The sequence below is a fragment of the Lepus europaeus genome, chromosome 12 (assembly GCF_033115175.1).
Source record: "Lepus europaeus isolate LE1 chromosome 12, mLepTim1.pri, whole genome shotgun sequence".
NCBI lineage: Eukaryota > Metazoa > Chordata > Mammalia > Lagomorpha > Leporidae > Lepus > Lepus europaeus.
Window position 1 is genome coordinate 24,898,890 of NC_084838.1, and position 16,283 is coordinate 24,915,172.

Below are 16,283 nucleotides of genomic sequence, written 5' to 3' on the forward strand. Positions count from 1 at the left end.
GAAGCTGTGTTGTGGTGTGCAGTAAAGCCGGCATGCCATATTGGCACTGATTTGAGTCCCAGCAACTCCACTTCCAATCCAGCATCCCTGTTGATGCTCCTGGGAAAGCTGATACGCAGGGAAGATGGCACAAGTGGTTGGGCACCTGCACCCACATGGGAGGCCCGGAAGAAGCTCTGGGCTCCTGGCTTCTGTCTGGCCCATCATGGGCCCTTGTGACATTTGGGGAATGAACCGGTAAATGGAAGATCTCTCTCTCTCTCTGCTTCTCCCTCTTTCTCTCTCTCTGTGACTCTGCCTCTCAAATATTTAAAATAAATTAAAAAAAAAAAAGCAAAGAAAAATGTAGGAACAACAGAAGCAAAATATTTAAAGATTCAAAATCCAAAGACCACCTGAACAACTTTAACCTGACACCACTAAAAGAGATAGAAAGGAATTAAGTTTTCCTTTACTTCATTTATTTCCTTTATCTCCCAGTCTTAGCTGTAGTTTCTTCATCTGAAAACTGTGGCTAATTGTATCCACCATCTTGTTAACTTTAGAAAAAAACCAAAAGTTTTGGGGGCCAGCGCTGTGGCGCAGCGGGTAAAGCCTCTGCCTGCAGTGCAGGCATCCCATATGGGTGCCGATTTGAGTCTAGGCTGCTCCACTTCCTATCCAGCCTCTGCTGTAGCCTGGGAAAGCAGTAGAGGATGGCCCAAGTCCCTGGGCTCCTGCTCGCCCAGAAAAAGCTCCTGGCTTTGGATCAGTGCAGCTCTGGTTGTGCGGTCATCTAGGGAGTGTCAGTGGATGGAAGACTTCTCTCTCTCTCTCTCTCTCTCTCTCTCTCTCAGCCTCAGCTTTGGCCTCTCTGTAACTCTGCCTTTCAAATAAATAAATCTTAAAAAAAAATTATGTTGAAATTAATATGAAGACCTGTTGAAACTAAGAGAGATGACTTACAGGATTTGAAGCAGTCATATATATAATACCTAATATTTCAATCTTTCTTTTTATTTTTAAAGATTTTATTTGTTCGAAAGAGTTACATACAGAGAGAGAGAGGTCTTCCATCCTTTGGTTTACCCCCTAATTGGCCAAAACAGCCAGAGCTGCGCCAATCCAAAGCCAGGAGCCAGGAGCTTCTTTAGGGTCTCCCACATGGGTACAGGGGCCCAAGGACTTGGGCCATCTACTGGTTTCCCAGGCCATAGCAGAGAGCTGGATCAGAAGTGGAGCAGACAGACTTGAACCGGCGCCCATATGGGATGCCAGTACTGCAGGTGGCATCTTTACCCACTATGCCACAGTGCTGGCCCCTCTTAAAAAAAAAAAAAATTTGAGTGGCAGAGAGAGAAAGAGCTCCCATCTGCTGGTTTACTTCCCAAATGCCCACAGAGGCCAGTGCCAAAACTGGGGGCTGGGAACCCAATCCAGGTCTCCCACATGGGTGGCAGGAATCTGATTACTTGAGCCATCACCTGCTGCCTCCCCGGGTCCACACTGGCAGGAAGCTGGAGTCAGGAACTGGAGCAGGAATGAATCCAGGTACTCTGGTGTGGGATGTGGGCCTCTTAACCACTAGACCAAATGCTCCCTCAAAATTCTTTCTTTCTTTCTTAAATATGTTTATGTATGAGAAAGACAAGTCACAGAGAGAGAGAGTGAGAGAGATAATCTTCCATCTGCTAGTTCACTCCCCAACTGACAGCAACAGCCAGGGCTAGGCCACGTCAAAGCCAGGAGTCAGGAACTCCATCTGGGTCTCCCGCATGGGTGTCAGGGACCCAAGTTCTTGGGTCAGCATCTGCTGCCTCCCAGGTGCATTTGAGGAATCTTGATTAAAGTAGAGGTGGGATTAGGTCCTAGGCATTCTGATAGGGGATGCGGGTGTCCCAAACTGTGGCTTAACCTGCTCTACCACAATGTCTGCCTCTTTCTTGATTTTTTTTTTTTTAAATAAAAAGGCTGTTTACAGTGTTTTATGGTTATATCTCAGGACTTTCCCAAGAGAACAGAAGCACCCTGTGCGGCCCAGAGCTGCTACTTTTTCATAAATCTGAGACAGGGACTTCTATTATTATCTTTCCCATGTGACAGAGGGAAAATTGGAGGTTCAGGATTCAACTGACCTGACACCAGGTTTCAAAAACCAAACAAGACACTGGTGTAGGGCCCTTGGCTCTGGATTGGCCCAGCTCCACTGTGTGGCCATTTTGGGAGTTAACCAGTGGATGGAAGACACCCCCCCACCCCCACCGACTCTCTGTAACTCTGCCTTTCAAATAAATAATTAAAAAAAAAAAGAGTTTAGATTGCCTGCACAAATAATTGCCAACAGCTTTTTACAGGGGCCAGTACTGTGGTGTAGCAGGTAAAGCAGTTTGAGTCCAGTTCTCTCCTATGGCCTGGGAAAGCAGAAGATGGCCCAGGTCCTTGGGCCCCTGCACCTGGGTGGGAGACCTGGAAGAAGCTCCTGGCTCCTGGCTTCAGATCAGCACAGCTCTGAGCATTACAACCATCTGGGGAATGAACCAGTGGATGGAGGACCTCTCTCTCTCTCTCTCTCTCTGCCTCTCCTTCTTTCTCTGTGTAACTCTTTCAAGTGAGTAAATAAATATATCTTAAAAAAAAAAACAAAAAACAAACAGCTTTCTACAGTCCTCTGAGTCGCTTAAATAAAGCAAAACAAAACATGCCCAAAGATTCCCCAGGCAGAGCAGTTAGTGTTGTAGGTGAAGGGTGCAGACTCCTTGACTTCCAATTCTGCCACTTGGCGGTTACGTGACCAGGTGCTCACATCTCTCCGCGTCAGCTTTCCTGTTGGTAAAATGAGGAAAATAACGATACCTTAGCGGGTTGTTCTAAGGATTAAATGAGTTAATAGGAGTGAGCCACTTAAGAACAGAGCCTACCATACGGTAATCGCTGTTTAAAAAATCCCCAAGTAAACTGCAAATATTTACACGTTTATGAAATCCGTGAATAGAATTCCCCATCGGCCTCTCACAAACGCGCTCTCCCGGGGATTCTAACGCCTCGCTGGGATTTCCAATCTCTGAAAGCAGCGCCTCTTTGGGTTCCCGCCTCCTGGAAGGTTGACACTAACCAATGAGTGAAGGGAGCTTTTTTCTTTTCTTTTTTTTTAATCTCCGGAAACTTGTTACCTGGACCCTAAGGGCCCAAAGGACTAAGGATTCTCTAGGGCGGAGGAGCTCCCCCCAGTGCCCCTTGGGAACTGTAGTTTTCCGAAGGTCACGTGCGTGCTCAGTGCCCCGCAAAGAACTACAACCCCCACAAGGCCGCGCGCCGCCACCACCCCCTCCGCCTTCCACCCATGCTCCCGGCCAGTTCCAGTACCGCCTCGCGGCGGCCGCGGCAAAAGGGAGATGGCTGATCGCAGTGGCGGCGGCCCTGCCGAGGCGCCCAGCCCGCGGGGCTCCCCGGAGCAGGCGCCGCGGGTCCCGCGCGGGGTGGGACCGGGCGGCGGCGGCGGCGGGGAAACTCCGCGGACGGCGGCGCTGGCGCTGCGCTTCGACAAGCCCATCAAGCAGGCCTTCTACAACACGGGAGCCGTGCTGTTCGTGTGCCTGTGCTGCGGCGCGGCCGTGCTGGTCTACTTCATCCTCGAGGCCTTCCTGCGGCCGCTGCTGTGGGCCGTGCTGTGCGGCACCTTCCTGCACCCCTTCAAGAGCTCGCTGACGCGCCTGGGCCGCCACTGGCTGCAGCGGCTGCACCGCGCGCACACGCCCATCGTGCTGGCCGCGCTGCTGCTGCCGCTCTGCTTCGCCGACTACGGGGTCGAGGCCCTGGGCGAGCAGGCGCTGCGCCGCCGCCGCCTGCTGCTGCTGCTGGGCGCCGGCGGCCCGCTGCTGTACGGCCTCTACTGCCTCGGCAGCTACCTGGGCGTGCAGGTGCTGCTGGCGCACGCGGGCGCGCTCATCTGCCGCGGGCTGGACTACTTCAGCAGCCTGTGGGTGAGTGAGCGGCGGGCCGGGGGCCCCAGCGAGCGCGCCGTCCCGTGCCCCGCACCCCTGGCTCGCTGCGGTGCAGCCCCGCGGGTCCTCGTCGCCGTGCGGGGGCGACCGAAGGTCCACCCCTGTGCTGTGCTGAGCGTCCGTCTCCGCCTGCCTTCCCACGCCGTAGGAATCTGGAGCACTTCCTTCCAAAGAGAGGGCGCGAGTGATTCGAAACAGCACTGCTGCTCCCGCTCCGCCCCCATCCGTGTTCAGGAGCCCTGTCTGGGGGCTGGGGCCCCCGTTGAGTGTAGCTGTTCCACTTTCCCAGGAGCGGGTCCGGAGCCGGCCGGGTTAGGGGCTTGGTTTTACTCCCGATCGGAGAGGGAGCGCTTGCTCCGCGACGGTCAGTTTTGCACAGTTGGAGGCTGGAGCTGGAAGACTCTTAGAGACTCTAGTCCACTTTGCCATCCTGTGGACAGGCTAGGGCCTGATCGAGGCCATCAGGTTCCGAAACAGCATTCTTGCAGCCTCCCGGCCCTGGTGATTTCGTTATAGCCTCCCCGCCCCCCTCTGGGTGTTGAGTGCTGGGGCCTCTATCCCCACACTTCTCGGGACCCTTGTGGCTTCCCGCCTGGATTCCTGGAACAGACTGGGGGAAGAGGTACATTTGTGCTGCTTGGATTACCCTGCACTTATCCTTAGAAAAATCAAGGAGCTTTAGAAAAGGAAGAAATTCAGAGATAATCTAATGGCAGACTGTATTGTAGACCATTTATTTAGTCACATATTTAACCGGGTAGTGTTAAAAACATGAATATTTGATGCATGAGAATGCTTAGTGATCAGTAACAAGTACCATTTGAGAACACTTTTGATTCACTCCCTTTGTCCATTGAAGTCAGTTCAGTGAACTTTGACATCATTTAGTTGCAATAATGCTCCTTATCTGTTACCAGGGTTTTGACTTGCCTGAGGTCATTGGTAGAATGATGAGTGATCCCAGACTTGTCTTCTTTCTTGCTGGAACCATCTCTTGGGAGTTAAAACGTGAGATTTTTGTTAGGTCCTGGGCTTTGTGAGGGATTAACAAGAGGAGTCAGATGCAGGGCCTGTCTTCAGGATGCATGTAATCCTATGTGAGCATGTTCCAGTGGCGATGGACATGCCACAGGCACAGGAAATGTGATTGTCTCAGTCACAGAGCTCCTGAACACATCTGTGGTTCACTTGTGTGGAGGCACAGTTCAATGCTCTTTCACCTTATTTCACAATTCAGTTGAATGCGTTGAATGACTTACGCAGAGGGTGGAACACTATGAGCTGTTAAGAAATATAAGGACTGCTCTGACTTAATTCTTATCCTCAACATACTCTGTCTTGCAAAGTCAGACACAATTATAGAATCTGCTAATTTTAAAAAAAAGATAGGGAGAAGGTTTTTTTTTTTTTTTTAAGATTTATTTATTTATTTGAAAGTCAGAGTTACAGAGAGAGGAGAGGCAGAGAGAGAGAGAGGTCTTCCATCCAATGGTTCACTCCCCAATTGGCCTCAATTGCCAGAGCTGCGCCATTCCAAAGCCAGGAACCAGGAGCTTCTTCTGGGTCTCCCATGCACAAGGGCCCAAAGACTTGGGCCATCTTCTACTGGTTTCTCAGGCCATAGCAGAGAATCAGAAGTGGAGCAGCCGGGACTAGAACCAGCATCCATATGGGATGCGGGTGCTTCAGGCTAGGGTGTTAACCCACTGAGCCACAGCGCTGGCCCTGAAAGAAGATTTTTAAAAACTTTATTTTCACTTTATTTCGAACAGACAGATGGAGAGAGATCTTCCATCAGTTTACCCCCCCCCCCCCAAGTGACCAGAACAGCCAGGGGTGGGCCAAACAAACTATCTGGGTCTCCTATGTGGGTGTCAGGGACCCAAGGGCTCAGACCATTACCTGCTGCTCCCTAGAATGCACTTTAGCAGGAAGCTGTGTTGGCAGCAGCACCAGGACTCAAACCAGGTTCTCCATGTGGGATGTGGGTCAACCAGGTGGTGACTTAACTCTGCTGACATTTTTGACTGTTGATACTGCCCAAGTGATATATCCATCAGACTAGGAAGTTACACAAGAAAAGTCTCCGTATAGGAATAATATATTTCCATACTAGAGAGAGAAGTTGAGTGCATGGGTAAATTGGCATGATTAGTGGATGCCAGGCTCTCATTGGATAATCAATGGACAGAGTTGAGGAGTTGAGTATTTGTGAAGTGTTCTCATCTAGGGGATATATCTTTGAATATCTTAGTGTAGATAAACCCTCATCTTTATGTCTTACTTGCATGGGTTGTGGGTAAGTGGAAATGAAGTAAGCTTGGGGGTAGGAAGAGAAAGGTTAAGCCAATGAATGATTTTTGGAAAGGCTTGGAACTAAGCTGTGTGGCTGAACTGATGGGAGAGAGGAAGAAGAGAAGAGCATTGAAAGACAAAAAAATTGGCCGGCGCCGCGGCTCAATAGGCTGATCCTCTGCCTTGCGGTGCCAGCAAGCCAGGTTCTAGTCCCGGTCGGGGCGCCGGATTCTGCCCCGGTCTCCCCTCTTCCAGGCCAGCTCTCTGCTGTGGCCCAGGAGTGCAGTGGGGGATGGCCCAAGTGCTTGGGCCCTGCACCCGCATGGGAGACCAGGAGAAGCACCTGGCTCCTGGCTTTGGATCAGCGAGATGCGCCGGCCGCAGTGGCCATTGGAGGGTGAACCAACGGCAAAAAGGAAGACCTTTCTCTCTGTCTCTCTCTCTTTAACTGTCCACTCTGCCTGTCAAAAAAAAAAACAAAAAAAACAAAAAAAACAAAAACCCTAAGAACCTGTGATAGAAGAGACAGCAGCATGCATTAACTAAAACTGAGTACGGGGGCCAGCGCTGTGGCGCAGTGGGTTAAAGCCCTGGCCTGAAGCGCCAGCATCCCATATGGGCACCGATTCGAGATCCGACTGCTTCTCTTCCGATCCAGCTCTCTGCTATGGCCTGGGAAAGCAGTAGAAGATGGCCCAAGTCCTTGGGCCCCTGCACCCACGTGGGGACCTGGAGGCGGCTCCTGGTTCCTGGCTTCAGATCAGTACAGCTCCAGCCATTGTGGCCATCTGGGGAGTGAACCAACAGATGGAAGACCTCTCTCTCTGTCTCTACCTCTCTCTGTAACTCTCAAATAAATGAAATAAATCTTTAAAAATCAAAAAACAAACCGAAAAAAAAAACCAGTATGGAGTGGTAGGAGGACCACATTTGAAGGAGTGGTGTCTCCAGTTGATCTCAGTTGCGAGTTTTACCTGCTGAAACGGGGGTGGTGGGATCAGGGTGAGCTGTGAGTGGGAAGCAGGGAGTCCTCCCTCACCTCTCAGCCAGAAGTGCTGATGAAGGCCTGACATAAAGTGAAAGGTGGTCATGTGACTGGCAGGAGGCCCACCCTGAAACTTTATCTCATAGGACACACACAGCTGTGTGGTTTTGTGAGCCCAAGATCACAAAGGCAGGGCTGCCTTTACAAAACAGCGGCCTTTATGCTTTCTAGATAACTTTGAGCCTGCTGTTGAAGAGAGGTATGGATGAGCCAGGCAGAAAACATGTAAGCAAATCTATGTTTTGATGAGCTGACAATTCCTGTGTTTAAGATACAACTTTTGGTACTATGTGCAGACATTGGATTCAGTGTTTCCATGGGTGTCATTTTGTCCTCACAACAATCCTGTGAGGTAGGAGCGGGGGATTTTATGTGTCAAACTAACTTAGAGGTTGATCTGCTGGTCCTGTCAGCAAGTGGCAGTCAATAGACAGCAGTCATTAAAACTCTGCAGAACAACATGCAATGAAGGTATTAAAATTTTCTCCTAATACATTGTGTTTAAATTGTTACATTTAAAACATACAAATTGAGGGTCAGCACTGTGGCATCCCATATGGGCGCTGGTTTGAATCCCAGATGCTCCACTTCCTATCCATTCTCTGCTGTGGCCTGGGAAAGCAGTAGAAGATGGCCCAAGTCCTTGGGCCCGTGCATGGGCGATCCGGAGGAAGCTCCTGGCTCCTGGCTTTGGATCAGCCCAGCTCCAGCTTTTGTGGCCATTTGGGGAGTGAACCAGTGAGTGGATGGAAGACCTTCCTCTCTCTGCCTCTTAAAAAAAAAAAAATACATGGGGTGGGCACTGTGGCTTAGCAGGTAAAACTGCCACCTGCATCCAATATGGACGCTGGTTTAGTCCCGGCTGTAGATGGAAGATCTCTCTCTCTTTGCCTCTCCTCTCTCTGTGTAACTCTGACTTTCAAATAAAAAAAAATTCTTTAAAAAAATACAAATTGATTATAGTTTTAGGAAAATAATAGAAGACTATTAGGATTGAACAAATCACGGGTATTCCCTTAGAGACCCCTGGACCCTGGTCATCTGGAAACCTCAGTCATCTCCTGACGGCTCTGTTAAACTGCTGTGCCATTTTCCGGGTCCTGTCCAGTTTTCCACTGTGCCGTCCCTAGGACCCGTGTTTTCCTTTTTGCCAGTTTATCTTTCCAGTTCAGTTCTTTTTGTTACTTTTGTGTTGCTTCAGTCTTCTAGCTCTTTCCTTCCACTCCTGTCTCCTAAAATACTCCATCCTGCTTACAAGTGGAAGACTAAAAATCTCTAATTCTTTTTCAACTTTCAAATATATTAAAACATTTTACTGACTTAGTAGTTGATTTCAGAATGCTTTTAAAAATCAACTGTTGCAACAGGCTCCCATGTGACTCTGTCCTTGGCATGTCTCTGTAGTGTAGGATTGTGCAAGCTAAATCTGAAAAGCAAATGGCTTCCTCTACTCCACCATCTTTCTCCTAGGAAGCACCCAGCCTTCTTGTTCATCATTAACAGTTTTTGCAGTAGTAGCAGATCTGTTTTCTCCATGTCCTCTGAACCCATTGTTTCCATTTTTGTAAAAAAGCACAAGGTAGGAAAAATAGCGGCTGAAAGAACAGAAGATCTTAGTTTTTAAAATTATTATTATTATTTTAAGGTGTTATTTACTTTTTAAAAGAGATTTTATTTTATTTATTTGAAAGAGTCATAGAGAGAGGTAGAGACAGAGAGAGAGGTCTTCCATCTGTTGGTTCACTCCCCAGATGGCCACAACGGCTGGAGCTGCGCTGATCCGAAGCCAGGAGCTTCTTCCGAGTCTTCCATGCGGGTGCAGGGGCCCAAGGACTTGGGCCATCTTCTGCTTTCCCAGGCCATAGCAGAGAGCTGGATCAGAAGTGGAGCAGCGGGTTCTCGAACCAGCGCCCATATGGGATGCTGGCGCTTCACACCAGGGCTTTAACCCCCTGCGCCACAGCACCGGCCCCAAGGTTTTATTTATTTGAGAGGCAGACTTACAGACAGAGGGAGAGACAAAGAGGGTTACGCTGGTACACTCCCCAGATGGCTACAACGGCCAGAGCTGGGCTGATCTGAAGCCCGGCACTTCTGGGTCTCCCACACAGGTGCAGCAGCCCAAGCATGTGGGCCATCTTCTGCTGCTTTCCCAGGCACATTAGCAGGGAGCTGGATCGAAAGTGGAGCAGCCAGGACGTGAACTGGCGCCCATATAGGATGCTGGTGCCACAAGTGAAAGCTTATCCTATGCCACAGCGCCAGCCCCAGCCCTCAGGTTCTAAATGGCTGTGTGAGTAATTTGCTTTGTGACCTTGAACAGGTCAGGACTCAACTCTGGGCCACTTCAGCCCAGTTGTGGGAAGTGAAGGGCTGCCTTTGGGATGATTCCTGTTTCCTTGATGTTCTGTGTTGTGGATCACAAGAGGCCCTTTAAGAAGTACACATTAGTCGTCTTTCAGATCTACTTGATTCCACTTCTAAGCCCTTTTTAGATTTGTTTCTGCTTGCCTGGCTACAGTGAAGATGAAGGTTCCCAGAGCTTAGTTCTTTTGCAGTTAAGGACTTTGATTATAAAAATTCTTGGCATATGACAAAGAGAACAGTTTCCAGATTGGAGTGAAGCTGTTTTAAAGGGGAACGAAGTACCTGAAGCAGTTGCTGGTTGGAGCTGTGATTAGGGCTGTGGTCCTATAACTTGGGAGGAAGTAGTCATTTATTCTCTCTGGAAAAGACTTGTTTTTCCAGGTGATGCCCAGTGATGACTAATAACACAGAGACACAGTCTACAAGGCAGAGTGTGTACTTCAGTTTTGTGTATTTAATTTGTTTAACCAGAAAAGTGTACTATATTCCTGTCAAATGAAAGAAAAATGTGATTCATCTGTTAGTTTGCTGTCCTTGTGCTAAATCAATGTTGCCAAGCTTTCTGCAGTCTTATCTAGCACATTGGTGCTTTAAAATGACGATGGAATGCAGATTTTGAAAAGGACACATTGTATTGGAGATGGTAAGTTTGAGGAAAATGCCCTTTTACCAATAACCTTGGCACATTGGTATATGCCTGGAAGAGAATTCACACATGAACAGGTTTGCTTAGAGATGTTAGTGAAGGTTTAAGAATAAAAAACTCAAAAAGTTGACTCAAGTAAAGCACGTTTGTTATGTAAAAAAGCCAGGGAGTGCAGTGGAGGATGGCCCAAGTGCTAGGGCCCTGCACCCCATGGGAGACCAGGAGAAGCACCTGGCTCCTGCCATCAGAACAGCGCGGTGCGCCGGCCGCAGCGCGCTACCGCGGCGGCCATTGGAGGGTGAACCAACGGCAAAAGGAAGACCTTTCTCTCTGTCTCTCTCTCTCACTGTCCACTCTGCCTGTCAAAAAAAAAAAAAAAAAAAAAAAAAAGCAGTTTTAGCAGCTTGGAAGTTTGCGTGGTGAAAGGGAATGTTCCTTTTTCCTGACATTATGCCTGCTTTAGAGGTGTTACTATTAGTAACTGATGTATCACCTTGTGTTTCTTTGTGTCTTTGTGAAGTACACTTTTTGTCTCTTTAAAACAAAAATAGAATAGCATACTATAATTGTGCATGTTGCTCTTTGACTTACAGTCATATTGTAGATATTTTGATTACTTCTTCCTTTTTAATATGGCTAGAGTTTAAATACTTTTCTCCCTGGATGCCATTTAGAGAGTGTTCCTAACAGATTTTCTTTGCTCTGAATTTGTGTTAGAATACTCTGATAAAGGTTTTTAGCCATTGGTAATTGTATCATCATAATAGTTTAGTTAATGTCAACTCTAAAGTGTTTTTATAAATGACCATACTTTTTTGTTTTCAAAATTTTTTAAAGAAATTTATTTGGTTTTGGCCATAACTTCTAAACTAATAATACTTCTGTAAATATGTTGAGGAAACACTTGAAAATATTGACGAGAATCTCTATAGAAGCCAAATAATTTTTTGAAGTTAAAAATACTTCTTATCTGTTTATAAGGCTATTATCTACTCTTAGGAGAAAATTCAGTACTTGTGAAAAATCATAAAGAAGGAAATTACCCTTTGAAATCCAACCATCCAGAAATGTTTTTTAAACATTTTTTGTTGAATATATTTTCACCATTACAAGCTTATATATGCATAAATTTACAGTATGACATTGAATATAGGTATTCATCACACCTTTTAAAAAAGTCTGAAGAATCTATTTTGGATATATTTAAACAATTCCCTATAAAATGACAGTTGTCAGGGTTTTTTTTTTTTTTTTTTTGTAAAGTAAACTATAACAGTGAACATTTGTATATCTATAAAATATCCTGAAAGTAGAATTGGGGAATATATTTAATAAGTAGTTATGTTTATTTTTAATTTAAAAATTATTTATCTTCTGGCTCACTCCCTAGGTGCCTGCAGTGACTGGGACTAGGCTGGGAACTCAGTTGAGGTTTCCCATGTAGGTGACAGGAGCCCAGTTAGTTGAGCCAAGCCATCACTGCTGCCTTCTACAATCTGCAGTGGAAGGAAGCTGGCATCAGGAGCCACAGCCCCGCATTGAACCCAAATATTCTGATGTGGGGTTAACTGCTAGGCCAAATGCCTACCCTAATACTTCTCTTAAACCAAAATGAAATAGGCTTTCTAGGTGAAAATACATACTTCTTTCTTTTTAGATCATGGATTTCTTAAAAAAAAAAAAAAGTCTCCCTCTTTCTCTCTTTTTCTACTTTCTTGAAACTGATAGTAATTCCTTACAGGTTCAGATGAGAAACAAAAACTTCTCAGTCTGAAAGTGTGAACCCTTTGTGATGCTCTTGATCATCTGCACTGAAGACGACTTTCCTGCATGTTGTCTCTGACTTAAGAGTTGGTGTTGGCTCAGAAGCGTTAGTGGTGGTAGCTTATTCTATTTTTTATCATTTGTTAGAAAAACATCCTGATACTGAGTTGAAATGTGGTACTTCCTAATTCCCACCTATTATTTCTGCCTCAGAACCACAGAAAATCTAGTGTCACACTTCTCCCAGATGACATATTTTAATGTTTGAAGATAGCTGTCAAATCATGCCATCACCCCCTTTTTTCTAAGCCAAACAGTTTTTACCCCGGGCTGTGTCTCGTACGTGTCATTTCCTTTCGCTTGCCCCTGGCTGAATTTTACTGCTCATGTGACTTGGTAGTGCAGATTTCATTGACACCCTCACTCTCCCGGGTGCTTTATGAATAGGCACTCACAGCAGTCGTACTCCGGCTCTTAGAGGAAAAGCTGCTTCACTGTTCTCTTCCCACCTGCATGTGTGGAGTTGAGTTTTTTTAAAAGACTTATTTTTATTTATTTGAAAGAGTTACAGAGAGAGGTGGAGACAGTGAGAGAGGTCTTCTATCCGCTGGTTCACTCCCCAAATGGCTGCAACAGCCAGAGCTGAGTCAATCTGAAGTCAGGAACCAGGAGCCTCTTTCTGGTCTCCCATGTGGGTGCAGGGGCCCAAGGGCTTGGGCCATCTTCTCCTTTCCCAGGCCATAGCAGGGAGCTGGATTGGAAGAAGAGCAGCCGGGACTAGAACCGATGCCCATATGGGATGCTGGTGCTTCAGGCCAAGGCTTTAACCTCTGTACCACAGGGCTGGCCCCGGAGTTGAGTTTTGAATGTAAAAGCTCAATTTAGCCTTTAAAAAATTTTTTTTATTTAAATTTGTTTGAAAGAGTTACAGAGAGAGAGGGGGAGACAGAGAAAGAGCTCGTCCATCTACTGGTTCACTCCCCAAATGGCTACAACAGCCAGGGCTGAGCCAGGCTGAAGACAGGAGCTTTATCCTGGTCTCCCACGTGGGTGCAGGGGCCCAAACACTTGGGCCATTTTCCACTGCTTTTCCCAGGCCGTGAGTAGGGAGCTGGCTTGTAAGTGGAGCAGCTGGGACATGAACCAGTGGTCCTCTATGTGATGTCGGTGTCTCAAGCAGCAGCTTAAGCAGCAGTGCCACAACATTGGCCCAATATTAGGGATTTTTAAACCGTATAGTTTTGGTTTTTTAAGAAAGATTATAATGGTTGTAGAACGTTTTGCTGCATGAATCATCCGTAATTTCCCAGTTGTTGGCCTTTTCACTTTTGTAAATTGCACTCTGATGAGCTTCTTTATGAAAGTTTCAGAATCTATTAATATTTATTAGGGGTCTCTGAGTTCTTAGGCAGAAGCTGTAAATGTTTCTGAGACCCAGATATTATTTTCATTGATAGATACAGTCTGAATGATTAAGACCCAAGTATTATCTTTATTGATAGAGATGATCAGAATGACATCGGAGCTGGTTTGAATTTCAGTATAACTTGCACTGGCTTCTTTGGATACTTCCTGTGTGCTCCGGTCATTTAGCTTTAGTGTAGGGAAACTGACCAGGGGTCCCTGGTCACATCTGTTCTCAAGTCCTGCTGTGGAGCTAGTGCCTGAAACTCTGCCATCCCTTATGAGTGTCATTTGAGTCCCAGCTGCTCCACTTCCAGTTGGCTCCTTGCTAATGCACCTGGAAAGCAGCAAAAACCTTGAGTCCTTGCCACCCACATGGGAGACCTAATGGAGTTCTAAAATCCTGGCTTCGACCTGGCCTACCCCAGTCATTGCTGCCATTGGGGGAGTGAATCAGCAGATAGATCTCTGTGTGGATGGAAGATTTCCTTCTCTCTCCGTAACTGCCTTTCAAATAAATCAGCCTTTTTTTTTTTTTTTTTTTTTTGACAGGCAGAGTTAGACAGTGAGAGAGAGAGAGATAGGTCTTCCTTCCGTTGGTTCAGCCCCCAAATGGCTCCTATGGCCGGCGTGCTGCGCAGATCCTAAGCCAGGAGCCAGGTGCTTCCTCCTGGTCTCCCATGTGGGTGCAGGGCCCAAGCACTAGGGCCATCCTCCACTGCCCTCCCGGGCCACAGCAGAGAGCTGGACTGGAAGAGGAGCAACTGGGACAGAATCCGGCGCCCCGACCAGGACTAGAACCCAGAGTGCCGGAGCTGCAGGCGGAGGATTAGCCTAGTGAGCCACAGCATCGGCTTTTTTTTTTTTTTGTCTTGCTCTTCTCTACTTTTTTTTTTCTTCTGAGACATGTTTCTTCAACTGGTACATGTGGCTGTGGATGAGGCTGTCACCATCTGTTACCTGGATTATTTCAGCATGGTCACACTTCAGCCAGTGCCTTTCTAGCTTTAAAAACATCCTTTTACAGTAACAAGCATCTTTCATAGGCTGGAATAGAATCTTCTCACTTAATTCTTTGTGGAAATTTGTTTTCTCTTTTCAGCATTAAATAGAGAAAATTTTAGGGATTTCATAAAATTAAGTTTTTAAGTCTATGACTTATACTTTGAGTATTTTATCTCAAGTATTCTAGTACATAAGATGAGTTTTGAACTTTAGCGTTTGTTAAAACTCTATGTTCTTGGTTAAACATTTAAATGTCACTATGTGAAATTTCAGACACCCAGTTGCATCAAAACTTAATTAAGTTAAACGGGAGGAGAACCTGGCTCCATTCTTTCAGCACCACCAACATTCATCTCTGTGCTGCCTCCAGAGTGCTCCTGCTGTACAGATGCTAGCAAATTTTGTGTAATTGTGTGTTCACCTTGACGTGGATATATTTTAAAACTGTGTCTTCTATATTTCATTTATTTAAGATCTGGACGTTAGTAGTTGGCTATGTGTTGACTGTTTCATTCAAGTGGAATGCAAGCACTGAACGCTACTTGAGAGCAGTTTCAATTCCTGTCTGGATTCTATTGCTTTTTCATTTAGGTGGGTCCTTTTTTTTTTTTTTAAATCTAATTTAATGTCAGCAGAGGCTGACTGTGTGAAAGCGAACTCTTTCTAGCATTATATGTTATATTTTAAAATTGTTGAAAATAATTTGTAGGAAATGTGCTGTAACTTTTCATTAATATTAATGAAAATGAGATGTTTTAAAATGTCTCTTCAATATATTATATATTTATTTTCAGAAAGGCCTTTTAAGAATAACTGTATCTTAAAAAGAGCATACTTGATGGTCATGGTCATATCTGAGTGTCAGCCCACAGGAGGACATAGATAACCAGTCAAGGAGGATAAGAGGGGCTCAGAATCACATGTGAGGAAATTACAGGAACTAGTAAAGATGTTTACTCGGGATAAGAGGAAGGGACTGGGGCGGGAGGGCCTGGGAGGAGGCAAGGTAAGTAGGATGTAAAATATGAAGGTCTGCCTCTAATACGGGAAGGGGTGCCCTGTGAAACAGTGGTTTGGACGGATCTGTAACCATGAATGGGAGTTGTCACAGCGGTGCGCACTTTTCAGGAAGACAAATCCCTGCTCGGAGTCATAAGTGCACTGTTAGGGAAAACCATTCACGATTAGCTGGGTGGCTGCTAGGATGCTGTTGAGTGGTTTTTCAGCATGATACATAGGGTTGGGAATGTCATCTCCAGTCATTGGAAATGTCAAGTTCTAATTTAAAAACAAAATTCAGGTGCCCAGAGCCATAGGGTACCTATGATAGAGCTCCTTATTTTGTTAACAATCAGATGAACAGCAGTCAGCTGGGAAATGTCTGTTCAGAACCCGATGTGGGACAAAAACGTTGCTCTCTGACTGTGTTGAGTTGGAGTGCCAGAGGGGTTTATGTACAAGACTCCCTGCTGTCTGCTGAGCCTCTCTCTGGATTTGGTGGAGGCAGAGGAGGGAGGCTGGCAGGTACCTTATGTGGCCCTGGAGCCTCTCTGAGAAATGCTGATGGTTGAGGTGCCCTGTTAATATGCTAAGATGAGGTGGGGTGCACTGGGGTGCTGGGTGCTTTTGGGCCATTCTCTCCTACCATGAGGATTCACATCCTGTGGTATTTTCAGAGAACCAAGGATCCCTCCTGATTCTGGTCTTTCTTGGGGTCAGATGGGTGGTTTGAAGTTAGGATAGTCTCTTAAACTCTGTATTTTCAATTCCTCAGGCA

The 16,283-nt window shown here is 46.4% G+C and overlaps 1 protein-coding gene across 2 annotated transcripts in view; it reads left to right on the top strand.

Moving 5' to 3' along the window:
* The first annotated feature begins 3,341 nt into the window (after positions 1–3,341).
* TMEM245 (transmembrane protein 245) overlaps positions 3,342–16,283 on the top strand; it is a 101,026-nt gene continuing 88,084 nt past the window's right edge. For both annotated transcript variants that reach the window (XM_062207792.1, XM_062207793.1), the window contains exons 1-2: positions 3,342–3,959; positions 14,980–15,097. In XM_062207792.1, coding sequence (XP_062063776.1) covers positions 3,372–3,959; positions 14,980–15,097 — 706 coding nt within the window. In that variant the 5' untranslated portion in view covers positions 3,342–3,371. The remainder of the gene's footprint in view (positions 3,960–14,979; positions 15,098–16,283) is intronic.